The sequence below is a fragment of the Panthera tigris genome, chromosome D1 (genome assembly GCF_018350195.1).
Source record: "Panthera tigris isolate Pti1 chromosome D1, P.tigris_Pti1_mat1.1, whole genome shotgun sequence".
NCBI classification, from domain to species: Eukaryota; Metazoa; Chordata; class Mammalia; order Carnivora; family Felidae; genus Panthera; species Panthera tigris.
The window spans coordinates 95622078-95639609 of NC_056669.1; the positions used below are offsets into that span (position 1 = coordinate 95622078).

Here is a 17532-nt window from a genome sequence, read left to right on the forward strand (position 1 = left end):
CAGAGAGAGACAGAGCATGAACGGGGGAGGGGCAGAGAGAGAGGGAGACACAGAATCGGAAACAGGCTCCAGGCTCCGAGCCATCAGCCCAGAGCCCGACGCGGGGCTCGAACTCACGGACCGCGAGATCGTGACCTGGCTGAAGTCGGACGCTTAACCGACTGAGCCACCCAGGCGCCCCTTGCCTACCTTAATTATTTTTAGAACACTCACACTGGCCTACAGCTGGGCAAAATCCTCGAACACTGTCCATTTTATAATAAAGTGTGGAGTATCTCATTTAGTTTATTGAATACTGAAAGTGAAAAGCAGAAGGGTTGTATGGGTACAGGATAGTTGTAAATGGTTTTTACCCTCGTGATTGTGGGGCTGACTGGGAGCTGCATCTTGCTGCCGGTGCCCAGCATCCTGAGACGGGATCCTACGGCACATCACTGGCCCAGGAAAAGGTTCAAATTCGAAATTCCAAGTACAGTTTCTACTGAATGCGTGTCACTTCTGCACCATCGTCAAGTCATAAGGTCAAGAACTGAACCATTCTAAGTTGGGGGATGTCTGTATCTGGAAGGACCGTATGAGCTCCTTATCTGCAGGGTTGAAAGCCCCACTGAAATGACCCTTTAACTTGTAGGGGAGGGAGTCTGAGGCAGAACAAAGTATTTTGCTTGTGGAACAAAGGGTTAGTCTAGACATGAGAATGTATATCTGTTCAATCTCTTTCTAAACAATATGCGTGTTCCTAATTCTGGCGCGTGAAGTTCTTTGTATCACTGCCGATGAGAAGTTGGCACCCTAAATCAAGACTCAGTACTGTTTCCTCCTGTGGCTGTATCTGGTCACCGCCCCATCTTCTATAGCAAAGTCCTCATGGCTTTGCTCTTCTCTTCACTGACTTGGCAACATCCTGTGGTTGTGCCTCTCCTCCTAGCTACCTATGTGCCAGGCACTGCGCTAACGATAGAATGATGAAGGCTGACCTGGGGAGATACTGAACATGTAACAGTATTAAGTGTCATGAGGGGGAAGTATAGATGGCTATGGGCATATCCCAGGCAGACTGGACATGTTTTGGAGAAGTTGGGCAGAGTGTCCAGTACCTTGAAGCCCTGGTGCAACAAACCCGTGAAGGAGGTAACGAGGCTTTGCATATGGCGGGGATGGAACTTAGAATAAGAACTCAGAATATGGCCTCTAGTGGAAGGGCTGTAAATCTAGAATTTTTTAGGAAAAGAGGTCTCTGTGTCTGGGAATATGAAGATTGTCATACAAAGAATTAGAGGCAGCTGTTGGCCTCAGGTTTTCTTACCGTGTGGCTTCTTGCTCTCCGATGTGTTTGGTTGATTCTTCAAGGCTTGAAAAAGGTGTTTCTTAGGTCTTTCCCATCATTTTGACCTCTCTTCAGATGAAAGGTTGGTCTGAATAGTCAGAGGCTCTCAAAGTAGAGTCTCAGGAACTTGTTCGAACTGAAAATTCTCAGGCCCCACCCCAGATTTACCGAATCAAAGTCTGGCAGGGAGGCCTCGCCATCTCTGTGCTAACAAGCCCTCCAAGTGATTCTGGTGAAGTTTGAAGTTCAAGAACCATGTATCTAGCCCCTGGTTACTAGTGATGGAAGTCTGAGGCAGCTGTCACAGTGAGCAGGTTGAAGGTATTTGTAAGGAAATGACACAAAGAAGGATAGAAGGACTGAGGAAAAATAGACAAAAAGAGGGGCTGATGTTCTAGAACAAGGGATGGCAAACTTTTTCCAAACGGGGCCAGATAATGAACGTTTTATGCCTTGTGAGTCATATCCTATGGTCTGTGTCACAGCTATTCAGGCCTGCCATTATAGTGTGAAAGCAGCCATAGATGATATATCAATAAACAAATGTGACTGTATTCCAGTAAAACTTTATTTACAAAAAGAGGTAGCTGGATTTGGCCCTTGGGCAGTACTCCCCTCTATGCTAGCAGAATAATTTACTCAGGCTTTTTATTCTTTATCTCTCTCTCTCTCTCTCTCCCCCCCCCTTCCCCCCCCCCCCCCCGTCTTTCCCTCTCTTTCTTTCTTTTTCTCTCTCTGTCTCTTTATTTCTACAGAATCCCCTTTTCTTAGAACATTGTAAAGCAGGAATTGCTCTGATGGAGGGAGAAGGAGGAGACCCCAGAAGCATACCTGTTCACTTTCCCCTTTTTCTCAAAGTGGGCCCTAATGCTCTTCTTCAGAACACATTTTAATGCCATTTAGCTATAGTGTTCCAGGGTCTGGGTTTGGGGCCTCTTAGGCATTGCCCTTGAATGAGTCGGTAATTCTCCCTGAGCCAACATGTACCTATACCCAAGGCATGGAAGTAGGAGGAGGCAGTGAGGAGCCTGAGATCCAGCCTGGATCTCCTCAGGGTCAAGGAGGGTTTCCTTTATTATTATTTTTATTTATTTATTTATTTATTTATTTATTAAAAAAAATTTTTTTTTAACGTTTATTTTTGAGACAGAGAGAGACAGAGCATGAACAGGGGAGGGGCAGAGAGAGAGGGAGACACAGAATCTGAAACAGGCTCCAGGCTCTGAGCGGTCAGCACAGAGCCCGACACGGGGCTCGAACTCACGGACCGTGAGATCATGACCTGAGCCGAAGTCGGACGCTTAACCGACCGAGCCACCCAGGCGCCCCGGGGAGGGTTTCCTTTAATGCACTGCGTGGTCTCTCGCTTTCTCTGCAGGTTCCAGCCAGCCTGCTGAGGCCAAGACAAAGACCCAGAGCATGAGTCATCGATTAGGCATGTTCCGTATGCCCTCTGCCCAGATGAGGGGTCAGGGCCTCAGAAACCAGAGAATCCACACCCACCTGATGGAGATGATGCTGCACTTGAAGCAGACCATAGAGAAGAACCTCATGCACCTCACGACCAGGCACCTGCAGCAGGACCTGGTGCTGGAGGAGCAGAGGCACAGTCAGGCCGCCAGCGAGCAGGAAGCCCTCCTGGGCCGCTTAATGTACCAGTTGGTCAACCTCCTACAGTCTGGGGCCATGGGTGGCCTAGGGCTCCAACCGTCTTGCCCTTCCCTGGACGTTAGGCGTGATGTCAGAGGCGGGCAGTGGGCCCAGTCCTCCAGGCAGCCTGACTGGCCAGTTCACCAACTGAGTGATCCTGAAGCTACATTTGTCAGTCAGCACCTGTCCAGCCGTGGGATTGACATCTCTGCCTTATACCACTCCAGCTTCCAGGACTACAAGATCTACCAGAGAGACAAATACCACGAGGACAAGAACACCATGGTGAGGATGAGGGCGGGGGGAGACACCTACTCAAGGGCCCCAATCACTAGGGTTGACTGAGTCCTGTGCCAAGTACTGGGCTCTCTTACTCTTCTTAGCTCCGTAAAGTAGACGCTATTGTCGTCTTATAGATAAGGAAGGGAATGGGCACAGAAACAAGGTGACATGCCTAATAAAATTAAGAGCTGTGTCTGAGTCCCCTGCCTTCCAGTTCCCCCAGACTCCCCCCCCCCCCCCCCCCCCGCAGCCTGCTTTCCCTGAGTCCATGCTCTTCCCCACTAGGAGTCACTGTGGTCAAAGTGGTAAGCAGACATGCCCTCATGGAACTCAGTCTAGTGATGAATGTAGTCAGCCATTGGGGAAAGGAACATGAATAATAATTCCGAGTGTACGAGGGGTTGCCTTCTTCGGGTGGTCTAAGGTGTCTTAAAGACTGAATCAGCCAGCCATATGGTGGAGGTGGTGGGAGGGGGGACCTCTAGGTAGGAGGAACTACATGTGTGAAAGCTTCGTGGTGGGAAGAGCTGGGAGTGATAAGGGAAAGGCTGGGTTGGGGGAAATGAGTCCTGTGACGAGGTGTGGATGGGGGCAGGCCATTGTGAGGTGTTGGGATGGTATCCTAAGTGTTAGGGAGCCAACGAAAGACTTCCAGCAAGGGAGGTTCACTACAGCTCTCCAGCCAAAGGATGGAGGACAGTGCTAGTCAAACCTTCTTTTCTGTTTCTAGTTAAGTGATGTGTGGTCAGTGGCCATCTGCTTCTCTGGGGACCAATTGAGCCCAGTATCTCCACTGGACTCTGAGGGACCATATCTCCTCCAATAAGTTGAGGGCCCTCTCATGGAAGCAGAGATGGATATGAGGCAGGTACTGGGTCAGGCAGGTGGGTTCTGCCCATCGCTGTGGTCATGTGGCTAGTAGGTTATTCAATCTTTCTGAGATTCACTCTCATTAAATCATGTGCTAGGGTCTGGCTCATGATAAGAACTCAACGACTGGTATCTGGTATATAAGTACTATGTGGCTCTGAAGGGGAAAACTTGCAAGCTGTAAGATTTTTGGGTCTGTGAAAGTTTTCTAGCACTTGAAGTTGTTAAACATGGATTGAACTGCCTCATGGGGCAGTGAGATTTCCATTTGAAATAACCTAGGATGAGTATTTACTAGAATGTTTAAGGAGGCCCATATAGGGCAGGGCAAATGGACTGATCTCAGATTCCTTCCATCTCCAGGGCTTCATTAACCTTGGACTCAGTGAGAATAAGCTCTGCCTTGATCTGATGACTGAACGGGTAAGCCAAGCCCTGTGCTATGCTGGGACCCGCCATCGGGCCTAGTCCCACTAGAATGTTTCTTAGCAAGCGGTAGATACAGGAGTTGGACTTAGGAGTTTGGGGAAAGAAGGGAGAAAAGAGCTTCTAGAATAGCACATCTAACCTTCTGGCTTACTGACTGTGTTTGGAGGTGTGCTGTGGATGGGTATATGGTGGGTAGGCTGCCAAGGGAGGCTCTGGCCCTGTAGGGTCATCAGATACTCCCCAGTGATTCTCTATTTGTATAATCTATGACAAGATTGGGCCTCCATTCATTAAGGGGCATGTTTCCCTATTCATCTTCTGTCAGGCTCTGTGTTGTAGGGCAAACACCCAGATGTGTCTGAGCCGTGGGATGAGGCCTGTTGGGCTTCCTTGGGCTGGCTGTCCTCATGCTCTGTTTGTCCACAGTTGAGTCAGAGTGATATGAACTACATTGAGGATGCCTTGCTGCAATATCCTGATTGGAGAGGGCAACCATTGTAAGTAACTTCCAGATCTAAAGTCTCTTGGCCCCTAGACACCTGCTCTCATCCAGGGAAGGACCCAAAGCACCAGATTCTTGGTTGGCTACCTCCCTATTTCTTTGGGTAACAACTTCTACAAAATATCTAGAGCGAAACCTCATCAGGAGCCTGGTGTCATAGAAATAACACTGCCCTATAATTCAAAAGGCTTGATTTCTTGTCTCAACTCTCATACTTCTTGTCTGTGTCGCCTGGGGAGTTGATCGCCTCAGTCAGTAACCTGTAACATGAGGTTGGATACCTTGCTCTTTGGAAAAGACTGTAGTCTAGATCCCGAATGAGGAAGGGCCCCTGGGCCTGGGCACCACAAAGTCTCTCTGGGTTTGTCCACAGCCTGCGAGAAGAGGTGGCCCGGTTCCTGACCTACTACTGCAAGGTACCTGACCAGCTTGATCCAGAAAATGTGAGTCAGTTTCCCACCCTCACTGACCCCTTGGTAGAGGGCTTTATTCTTGGGGGACTCTTTTGTATTTTCTAGAACGAGCAGAGACCCTCAGGGCCAGGGCAGAGGAAAGGCCAATGGATAAGGCCAGTGGATAACCAGATAAAGAGGTTCCTGATACCTGTCCTAGGGGGAGGGAAAGAAAAGGGCTAGACCTTCTTATATGGGGGATGGGTTTTGATTTCTGTCTTCTGTGCATCCTCAGGTAGTTGTTCTAAATGGCTGCTCCTCTGTGTTCTCCACACTGGCCATGGTTCTTTGTGATCCAGGGGGTAAGTTAATGGGCTTTGCTTTCCCTCTGGGAAATAGCAGCACAATGGGCACTGGACCTTAGGGAAGAAGAATATCTTGACCCAAGGCCTTTCCCCTAAAGTACTGGGACTTCTACATTGATCAGAACATCTTCCTACTATTTCTGTAGTAGCGAGAGATTTGGGTCCCCATTTAATATGGAAGGAAAATGTGTGATGGTCCTCAGTGAGTTATGCTTTAGAAATGTGACAATGGGAGCCAATTCAGTATATTCTTAGCTGGGCTTCTGGACTCAACTCCAATACAGAGAGCCCTGGTAACTGGCTCACAAGATAGATTTCCTATCCTCGTCCACCAAACAAACAAACAAACAAACAAACAAAATACACACACATACACACACACACACACACACACACTAACAACCCCTCCCCCCCACCCACCCAAACAAACAAACAAACAAACAAACAAAAAACTAATTAGTTCTAGATCAAACAAGGCTGAGGGATCTGTTCTTGGTCTCCCTCCTAACAACACCCAAACAAGAGTCTCAGATCTTGATGAGCTCTGGCTGCATAGAAGGAAGTTACCAAGATGGCAGTTTCATTCAAAGGCGTGAGTCCTTGGTTTGCTCATCAATGAGGCCAAAGGAATGGGAAGAAAAGAACCCATGGGTTCACCAAGTCTAGGTAACCTGAGCCATGCAGAGAGATGAGCGCCCTCTCTGGGCACAGACCTCAGCCTCTTGTGTTCCTACTGGAGCTGGTAAGACTCAGTGGATGACTAGCATTTCACCTGTTAGCAAGCCTATTTTGGTTTGTAACCTGGATTCTGAGCCATTCATAGCAATATTCTTCCCCTTCTCCTTCTCTAGCAGACCCCCAAAGAAGAAACTTCTCTAGCGTTCCCCAAATAACATTTATAAGAATGCAACTTTTGTAGAGCCTGAGCCCAAAAGCATTAAGCCCCAAGCAGGATGGATTGCCAAACTAACCTTCTCTGTCTATAGTGTTGCTGCTGGTCTAGGGGGCCTGGCGTGTTCTGATGGGGAGACCATGGACTGACGACTTTGTCTCCCTGTGCTTCCAGAGGCCTTTCTGATTCCTGCCCCCTTTTATGGTGGCTTCGCCTTTAGTGCCTGCCTGTATTCGAAAGTTGAGCTGATTCTTGTCCACCTGGACAGTGAGGTCAGAATGGGGACCCTTCCCCCTGCTTAGCCCACCTAGGCAATGGAAGGTCTCTAGGGCATTTGGAAGGTGTAGGGGAACTCTCTTTCCTCCCATATAAGTGACAGTGGGGGGAGATGGAGAAATTAGAGCAAAGAAGGCATGTGGGGCTGTAGCCCTGGGCATGAAGCATTGTTCAGTGTCTGTGGGATGAGGAACTAAGGCTTAGAAGCTTTCTGGTAGGCAGTTCTCAGACAGCGTTTGTCTTCCAGGTCACAGATGCAAATCCCAATCCTTTCCAGCTCACTGTGGACAAGCTGGAGCAAGCTCTACTTGAGGCTAGGCTTACAGTAAGGAGGGACCTCTGTCTTCAGGGTGGGCGCTGCTGTCCCTGAGAAGGGTTGAGGACTGAGACCCGGTACAACCTTCTCACCACGGTGGTGTGGGCTCCTTCGGAAGAAGCAGTGTCCCAGGGGCCGTGTCCCCCTGGGAGCCCTGAGCCTTGTCTATGGCAGCCCCCAGAGCTCCTTCTGGGCCTGCATGTTCAAGATCCCACCTAAAGGAGCTGAGATCCCAATGAGGCCTTGGTTGGGTGTCCATAATGGGGTGTCCTGATGTGACCTTTAGCTGAACTTCAGGTAGATGTGTAGGACTTGTGTTCACTCAGTTATGGTTTTTTATATTTTTTTTTTTTAGGGGAAAAAGGTCAGAGGCCTCATTCTAATCAACCCTCAGAATCCTTTGGGAGACGTCTACTCTCGAGACTCACTACAAGAATACCTGGAGTTTGCCAAGAGGTAAGAGTTCCACCCCTCAAGACTACACAAAGTCCCTTAACAATGTTCTGATCACTCACGGTCAAGAAGTCAGAACCAGACAAACTTACTCCAATATTTTTACTGCACAGTATACTTTGCAAAGCTATGTAGAACTCACACTGAAATTGAAGGAAAAGGCGCCCACATGCTTCAACCCTACATTTTTGGGCCATTTTGCCTTTTTTCTTTTTTTTTTTCCTGCCCAGGTACAGACACCTACATAACAATTATGATCTGGTTTTGTTGCTTTTCCAATTCTTGTTGTGTAACCACTCTCTCCCAGCATCCATTTCCCAAACTACTTGGCCTGAGGTGCTGAGAAAGACAGACTTTCAGACCTTGTGGGGTGAAGATGTGTCCCCAGAGAACCCTCAGGTCCCATTCCTACAAACATGTTGACATCCACCATCTCTGGAGTTCTGAAATAGCCCTATTGTTTAGGGTACCTAATCTCCCATTTTCTAGAAGAAACACTTATTCAAATTTCATAACTCTAATCCAGACCAATTCATGGCAGAGCAGGAGGACAAGAGGATGAACACTGGAAGTCCGTGGGCTGGAATTTGACAGAACTAGGTTCAAATCCCAGCTCTAGCATCTGCTGATTGAGGAAATGAACTATGTCTCAGAAACTGTTTCTTCATCTGTGAGATGGAGATACCACCACTGCTTCAGAGGGTTGTTGGGAAAATAAACAAGATGATGTGCATTAGCACTGAGCCCACTGAATGCCGCTACTCAATTCGGACCCTGGGTGGGAGCTCCCTGACTACACCAGATATAAAACTCTTTGGGACACCCAGCCCCCCTCGTTGGTCTCTGCTTTACAGTTGAAGGGTTAGATGTTCTCCTGAGTGTCTTTGGGTCCTCTTCCTTCCTACCCCCGAGCCAGGTCTAAAGACCCCTTCTGGTGGCCACCCCCCTTCTACCTTGCCATGCCGCTTGGAAGGGTTGGATGGGCTGCTGGAGCAGTAGGAGTAGCTGATCTGTGTCCAGAGAAGACCATAAAAGAAAATGAGTTGAGATTGGAGAGCGCCTAGACATTCTCCTTCTTTTACCCAACCTGCAGGTACCACCTTCATGTAATTATAGATGAGATTTACATGCTGTCTGTGTTTGATGAATTCATCACATTCCACAGTATTTTGAGCATGGAAAGGTGAGTTGGCCTCAGCCGTTGGGAATGAGAGCCAGGAGGTTCCTGCTTTTGCAGGGTGAGTTCATGTGCCATAAACTTTACCGGCTATGTGCTAGGAAATGGGCTAAGTGCCACTGGGAGTGTGAAAATGAGCAAAGCGTCATCTTTCCTCTCAAGTGTCTTTAAGTTTATTTATTTTGAGAGAGAGGATGTGAGTGGGGGAGGGGAAGAGAGAGGGAGAGCAAGAATCCCAAGCAGGCTCCACGCTGTCAGCACAGAGCCTGATGTGGAGCTTGAACTCATGAACTGTGAGATCATAACCAGACCTGAAATCCAGAGTTGGATGCTTAATCGACTGAGCCCCTCAGGTGCCCCCCAGAGGTCTTTTTTAAATGCCATTTTGTACATGAGATAACTTGACAGCATGGTAGAAAGGTTACTGTCAACATAAAGCCCTACAGAAGGTCAGGGAGGAACTTCTTGATAAGCAGTACACAGGGAGAGAATAGAAATAGGGGGAAACTTTTTTAGAAATTTTTATTTTGAGAGAGATTGAGTGAGCACGAGCAGGGGAGGGGCAGAGAGAGAGGGAGAGAGAGAGAATCCCAAGCAGGCTTGGTGCTGATAGCACAGAGCCAAATGCAGGGCTTGATCTCATGAACCATGAGACCATGACTTGAGCTGAAATCAAGAGTTGGATGCTTAACTGTCTGAGCCACCCAGGCGCCCCTAAGGCAAAACTTTCTTAAGGATAGTATATGGCCCTAAGATAGGATCCCAGCAGCCAAAGCGAGGCAAGGGCATGCCCAGCAGAAGGAACAGCTTCACCAAAAATGGGACGATAAGAAATAGGTGAGCACATTTTAGAAACAATGGGTGGCCCATATGTGTGAAGAGCTAACTGCTAAAAAGGTGGCTTTGGACCAGCTACAGGAAGGCCACCAGCCAGGCTGAGGGTCCTGGACTTCGTTCAGTGGGCGCTTGGGGGCTGTCCCATCTAGTTCGCCAGCGAAACCTGTTGTTGACTTCCTGGCTTAACTGGGGCAACTGTTTCTTGAACTTTGGGCCCTGTAGGCCTTTTTTGTCTAGGAAGGACCTCAAGTCCATTTTCCCCTTCTTACCCGCATTGACCCCAAGTCTTCATTCTTCACATACTTCTTCATAACCATGATTGTACTGTCTCCTCTCCAGTTTGCCTGACCCCAACAGGACCCATGTGATCTGGGGCACCAGTAAGGTGAGCCCCAGCTTCCTGTCTTTGGGTAGGAAAGGAAAGGGAGCCAGGAGGTGGGCAGACCAGGTATTCCTTCTCCTACTTCTTTTCCTCTAGGATTTCGGCATCTCTGGCTTCCGCTTTGGTGTTCTCTACACCCACAACAGGGAGGTGGCCTCTGCTGTGAGCTCTTTTGGCTACCTCCATGGCATTTCTGGCATTGCCCAGCATAAGTTGTGCCGGCTGCTCCAGGACAGAGGTACCGAGTCCCATCCCGGGCTGGGATCTTGGCTAGACTCCATGGCCATGGGGATTCCTGGGTCTGCTTGGGCCTCTGATGTACGTCTAAAACACTGAGACTCTGTTTGCTGTCTTGGGCTCAATGGTGGCAGGACAGGAAGTTTTGAAGAAGGGCAGGATGTGGCTCTGATAGTGTAGTAGGGCAGAGATGGAAGACGGAGCTGCTGGTCTGAAATGTAGATGGGCCTTGTGTCTAACTGTCTGGGAGCTCATGCTCTGCCTGGACAGGGATAGTCAAATTGTACTCTAAGGCTTGAAAGCCCAAAATTTGCCTTTACGTGGAGGTCAGTTTTCCCTCCCCAGTGCCCTGCTTGCTTTAGGCAAAGCTTACAAAGAAATGCCATGACTCCTTGAATATGACTTGACTTCATCACCTAAGGTGGCCAAAGGAGGGCTGCCATTTGGGCAAGTTGGTGTGGCTAGATCTATGGCACCTGGATTTAACTTCCTCCGTGGATCACAAGTGAATACCGGCTTCAGAGGAAACACCCCCCCACCCCCTCTGTCTAATGCCATGGCCCAAACTTAGATAAGGCCCTCTCTCTTTAATTCCCTATAACAGAGCAGATGCCAGGCTGGAGGATTTAAATTAAAAGCTGGTATATAATGTTACAAATGAATGTAATTCAATAATCTGGTTTAGAGACACTGCCTTTCAGCTTTGGCAGGGGGAAAGGGGTAGATAGGAGAAATCCAAGCAGATATCTCTGGTGGATGGTGCCAGGCCCTTTTGATATTTGGCAGAAACCAGGTTCCTAGCCCCTCGAACACTAGTTCTCAGCCTTCGACACATGGGAACTGTCTGGGGAGCTTAAATGCTGATATATGGGTGTTCTCCCCCAAGATTCTGATTTAGATGATCTAGAGCTATAACCTGGGCATCAGGACTTTTAAAAGCTCCCCAAGCATATCTAGGTTTCTCAAAGTCTGCTGCATGAGCCTCTGAGGCAGGAGGTAAGGAGGGCTCTGATTATCTGCTACTTGCCCAGTTGACAATAGGAGCATCAACCTCACTTAGGGGGTACCCTGACTCTTTGTATCAGGGGTGTAAATCCAAATAGAACATCCCTACCAGACTATTGAGAAGCCTGATATCTCTACCCCGGCTCTAGGTAAGTGGTGGGTGTGTTGGGGATAAAGGTCATCAGATATAATACAGAGTCAGTCTTGAATAGGAACAGCTGGCACAAAGCCCAGGTAGGGAGCCTTGGGTAAGGATCCCTCTGGCAGATCTCTGCCACAAGCCCTGTGACAGCGGTCTTTCCCCACCCATCCAGAGTGGATTGACAAAGTATACCTGCCCACCTACCGCTCCAGGCTGCAGATAGCTCACGGATACATGACCAAGAAGTTGGAGGCATTAGGGATCCCTTTTCTCAACCGTGGCTCTGGCCTCTACATCTGGATGAACTTGAAAATGGTGAGCTCTGGGATGAGGCCCAGTGCCGTTGGGCAGACCTACCGGATGGGTCCTGGGCTCAGCTCTGTCCTTCTGCCTGCCCTAGTACCTGGAGCCGTGCACCTTTGAGGAAGAGCTGCTCCTGCATCGCCGCTTCCTGGACAACAAGCTGATATTGTCCCGTGGCAGGACCTACATGTGCAAGGAGCCCGGCTGGTTCCGTATCACCTTTGCGGATAAGCCCCTCCTGCTAAAACAAGGTGAATGGTCCTGACCTCCAAATCCTGGCATCCTTCAAAGATGCCTCACCAACTCCTGTCGCCCGATTCCTGAATCTTCCTGTTTTTCGGCCTTTAGCAGCCGATAGCGCTAGCCCTCCTATACCATCTGTTCCATTTTCCGTTTTTTTTTTTTTTTTAAGTCTATTTTGAGAGAGACAGCGCGAGTGGGGGAGAGGCAGAGAGGGAAAGAGCGAGAATCCCAAGCAGGCTCTGCACTGTCAGCACAGCAGAGCCTGACTTGGGGCTCGAACTCATGAAACCTTGAGATCATGACCTGAGCCGAAACCAAGAGTTGGATGCTTAACCATCTGAGACACCCAGGTGCACCCCACTTTCCTATCTCCTATTTCCCAAGCTCCTTTGCAAACAGGAACAGATAGGCACTTGAAGGACACTGCGCCCTTTGGGTATCTGTTCTGTGCATGCATTGAGCAGGGCATTGGGACTATCAGCTAATCAGAAGCGGTGCACTGCCCTTGTGCAGCCGTGGTTTGGTAGGTGAGACAGACGGAGGACCATGGAGGTCCGTGTACATTATACTGTGGTGTTTCAGATTCTCCTCTGAAGGTTATAGAGAACATGACCTTTATTTCACCAACTTTTTTATTGCATCTCTCCACATACCAGACACTCTTCTACCTGCTGGGAATAGGACTGTTAACGAGAGAACGTTTATGTTACAGAAACATTTTTAGAGCACGGACTGAGCCAAAGGACACTAGAGGCAGATAGAAACCCTGATGAGGACAAAGCTATAAGCCAGGTTACAGGATCGGAGATATGAAGGTGTCTGGCAGGCAGATGCCGTGATAACGAAGCTTAGCAAGAGACCCTGGGGAGGCGGCAGGTAGACTGGGAAATCTGTCCCAAAGAAGAGAGGATTGAACTTCAGCATCCCTGAACGAGGGGCTCTGTGGTGGTCTGCCATGATCTAGGGATGTCTGGAACCCACCCGCAAACCCACTAAATCTTCATTTCTCTGTCCCCATTTGGACCCTCTAGCCATGCACCGGTTCTATCAGGTGCTCTCGGAGCAGAAGCAGGATCTGATCGTGAAGCAACTGGAGAATGCACAGAGAGAGTAAGTGGGCTGCCGCCAGTCACATGCTCAGGGCATCCCTGACATCAGCGTCTGGTCCAGAAGGCTGAGGGTTTTGGCCTGATGCTGTGACGGAGCCAACAAGGGGCTCTTCCAGGAATGGGCTCATCTGACCCAATCATCAATTTTCTCAAGCTGAGCATCTGTCGTTTTGGAAGCGTTGCACCTTTTTAGTCTTTGCTAGCCATTGTGTGCCTATGTGTAATGCTTTTATAGAGTTTGGGGTGGGAGCTTTCGGGGTCCCTATTTTGATGGTTTTACTTTTGTATTTAGTATCTAATAAATTTAATCTTCTCTTAAACTCTAGGCCTATTTTATTTCTTTACATTCTTTTGTATCTTCGGGGGCTTTTTTTTTTTTTTTTTTTTGGTCCTTTTTAAATTCTAAGGCAGGTTATATGTGAAGAATACTGCATGGGGAAGGTCAGAAAGGAGGAGAAAAAGCGATCTCTAATTGACAGAGCACGTTCTAGCTGTCAGGATCCTATGAGACACTGCATCCCATGAGATCAGGCCCCCCTTACAGCTGAGTGGGTAAGTGCAGGGTGGGGGTATAATACCAGATGTCCCTTCTTCCAAATAGGAGTTTTTTCCATTTGCGCCCCATTCAAGAAGCTTTTAAAATGAATCTCTGGCGATGAGCCTGGGATCTCCCAGTTTCATATCGAGTGTTTTCAGCTGTTGGAATCACATCACCTGGGAGTTGCTCTGTAAAGCTCTTGGATATCTGCACTCTAGTTGGGGGATTGATGCTGTGAAACCAGCACAGCAGGGGCTACCACATTTTGTAGAGGACAGAAGAGCTTTTAAAACCAATTGATAGCTTTGGTCAGTCATTTGGGTTTGTGATCATCCTCTCTCTCTTACGTCCAGAGTTGGTGATTCTTGTTCTTCAATGACAATCTTTCTTCTTCTTCTTTTTTTTTTTTCTAATCATCAAAAAGTAGCATGCCAACAAATCCTGATTCTTCAGTTTATTTTTTTTAACCCCGGAAACTTTTTTTTTTTTTTAAGAGAAATTGACTAATAAGGTAACTGACAAGGGGGAGTTCACTGTATGAATGAGGGAGCTCACAGGACCAGAGAGAAGATGAAGATCAGAACCACAAGTGCTCTCGGGATCTCTGTAAAGGACCTAATAGCGAGTCTCATCAGCACACTGTGCTGGGGCAAAAGGGGTGGTGACTTCCGTGGAAGGGGTAGACTATTTCTGTCTTCATTTCCACTCAAGATTTGAATGATTAAAGGGAGAGAATTTAATATCTCCCTATCTATGAGCATGGAGTCTCCTTCCACTTATTTAGGTCTTTAATTTCTCTCAGCAAGGTCTTTGTGGCTTTCAGTGTATGCATTTTGTTTTACACACGTTTTAAGTTTATCACTATCCTATGCTTTTCATGTTCTGTTAAACGTATTGTTAACTTCATTTTCTAATCGTTGCTAGTACGAAACAACAGATGTTTGTATCTTGTATCAGGAGCTTTGAAGGCTCTGAAGTTTTACCCTACTTATAAATGAACAGGTGTTATGGATGCTGGCAGAAGGCATGAGAATCCAGGGTCAGAGATAAAGGACAGCTTATTGCTCAAAGAAGTAGCAGGAATCAGAGTAGCTGGTTTTGGCTCCCAAGTCCTGATTCCTATAGGGCAAATTGAAGAGTATCAACTGATGCTTGCACGTGCAGTGTGGTATATTGCAGAAGAGGAAACCCAAGCTTAAGGAACATGATTCTTTTATGGTTAGCAGTAAGCCTGCCTGAATTTTGGCCCCAAGGGAGACATTATCCCTATTATATTGAGTAATAAACCCACCCTTTGCTCCAGAGGCAAATACTATTGCTATCATTCAGGGCTGTTCACTCTACACGTGTGTGTGTGTGTGTGTGTGTGTGTGTGTGTGTGTGTGTGTGTGTATCTCCTTGAAGATAGCCTAGAACAAAGACAGTCAGTGCTCCTTTTTATAAGACAGGCAGAAACATGAGAGACCCAGAAAGAATCCTCTTGTGACATTGCTAAATTCATTTATTAGCCCTAGCGGTGTCGGGTGAGGGATTTCTTTGAATTTTCAGTGTATACAATCATGTTGACTGTGAATAAAGATGATTTTCCTTCTTCTTTTCCAATATTTCTATTTTTTCTGTTCTAATTGCATTGCCTGGAACCTCCAGTGCAATGTTAACTAAAGGTAGTGAAGGAGGACATTCTTGTTCTCAATCTTAGGAGGACCTACGTCACTCTCTCTCTCTTTTTACTTTCTTTTTTTAACGTTCATCCATTTTTGAGAGCGAGAGACAGACAGACAGACAGACAGAATATGAAGCTGGCTCCAGGCTCTGAGCCGTCAGCACAGAGCCCAACACAGGGCTCAAACTCACGAACTGGGAGATCATGACCTGAGCCGAAGTCGGACGCCCAACTGACTGAGCCGCCCAGGCGCCCCACTCTTAGTCTTAAGTACAAAGTCACTGTAAGTATTTTTATACTGCCCTTTCCCAGATAAGAGTTCCTTTGATTCTTAGTTTGCTGAGAGTTTTTCCATGAATGAGGGTTCAATTTTTGTCATGTTTTATACCTCTAGAGAAGATACAATTCTTTTAATTATTAATGTGGCAAACTACATTAAATTTTTTAAATGATGGGGTGCCTGGGTGGCTCAGTCGGTTAAGTGTCCGACTTTGGCTCAGGTCATGATCTTGTGGTTTGTGAGTTCGAGCCCATGTCAGGCTCTGTGCTGACGGCTCAGAGCCTGGAGCCTGCTTCGGATTCTGTGTCTCCCTCTCTCTCTCTCTCTGCCCCTCCCCTGCCCATGCTCTGTCTCTCTCTCTTTCTCAAAAATAAATAAACATTAAAAAAATTTTGGGGGGCTGCCTGGGTGGCTCAGTCGGTTAAGCGTCCGACTTCAGCTCAGGTCATGATCTCACGGTCTGTGGGTTTGAGCCCCGCGTCAGGCTCTGTGCTGACAGCTCAGAGCCTGGAGCCTGCTTTGGATTCTGTGTCTCCCTCTCTCTCTGCTCCTCCCCTGCTCATACTCTGTCTCTGTCTCAAAAATAAATAAAAACATTAAAGAAAAAAATTAAAAAAAATTTGTTTTAAATATTAAGCCAAGGTCCTATTCCTGCAATAAGGCCCACACAGTCATAATGCATCCTCAATTTATATATTGTTGGATTTGGTTCAGTATTAAGAATTTTGCATCTATTTTCGTGAGGAATATTGTGCTATAATTTTCTTTTTAGTATTGCATTGTTGGTTTTGGTATCAGAGTAATACTGACCTCTTAAATGTTTTTGGAAGTGTTCCTTATTTTTCTGAAAGGAAAATTTCCACATTTTGGCTATTGTGAATCATGCTGCTGCAAACACGGGCGTACAAATATCTCTTCAAGAATCTGCTTTCGATTCTTTTGAAAACATACCCAGAAGTGGAATTACTGGGCCAAATTTACTTCTATTTTTAATTTTTTGAGGAATCTCCATATTGTCCACAGTGGCTATACCATTTTACACTCCCACCCAAAGTGCGCAAGCGTTCCAATTTCTCCTTGCCAACATTTGTTTTCTGGTTTTTGGATAATTGCCATCTTTTTCCGATTTTACTTTTAACCTTTTGTCTTTTTATTTAACGTGTCTCTTGCAATTGCCATATGCTTGAACCTTGCTGCTTTGTCCAGTCTGATGATCTTTTAATTGGCCCTTAGTGATAACATTTTAATGTGATTATTGATATGGTTGGATTTCAGTCAGCTATCTTGCTGTTTTCTATTGTGCCATATGCTCTTTGTTCATTTTTTCCTTCCTGCCTGTCTTCTTTCAGATTAATCAAGCATTATTTAGGATTATTTTTTATTACCTTTTTTTGGCTTCTTGGTGATAGCTTTTGATTTAAAACAAATTGTTTGGTATAGAGCAATGCTCTCAGTGAGAAGTTCACCGTTCTTATCATGGTTGGTTTACAAGGACTCATGACCCCAGCCCTGCCTCTATCTCCAACCTTTCACCCAAACCCTGCAAGCTCCAGCCATGTTAGATTTCTTCCCGTTTATTAATGTTCCACCTCGACCCTGACCTTCAAGGCCCTATCAAACACTTCCATCTGCTTCCACCATTGCTCCCTCTCACTATCTAGGTAGGACTTATCCTTCAGAACTCAGCCATCACTTCCTAAGTGTTCATAGCAATTTTATGCGTGTGTAGGGCTTCCTATGTGGGGCCAGTGCATGTGCTGGGGTTGGCAGTGAATCTCCCTGCTGCATGCTTCCATGGCACTGGGTAACCTCGTTCTTAATAGTCGTCATATTTGTATGTCTGCCTTCCCAATCAACCACGC

The 17532-nt window shown here is 47.1% G+C and overlaps 1 protein-coding gene across 1 annotated transcript; it reads left to right on the forward strand.

The window, feature by feature from the left end:
• Positions 1-2740: 2740 nt before the first annotated feature.
• ACCSL (1-aminocyclopropane-1-carboxylate synthase homolog (inactive) like) lies at positions 2741-13396 on the forward strand. The gene is made up of 14 exons (XM_007082072.3): positions 2741-3262; positions 4493-4552; positions 4985-5055; positions 5434-5503; positions 5748-5814; positions 6884-6981; positions 7233-7310; positions 7657-7757; positions 8848-8937; positions 10108-10153; positions 10247-10388; positions 11707-11849; positions 11935-12088; positions 13112-13396. Exons 1-14 carry the CDS (start codon positions 2747-2749, stop codon positions 13192-13194), a joined length of 1719 nt encoding a protein of 572 aa, XP_007082134.1. The 5' UTR covers positions 2741-2746; the 3' UTR covers positions 13195-13396.
• Positions 13397-17532: the final 4136 nt, after the last annotated feature.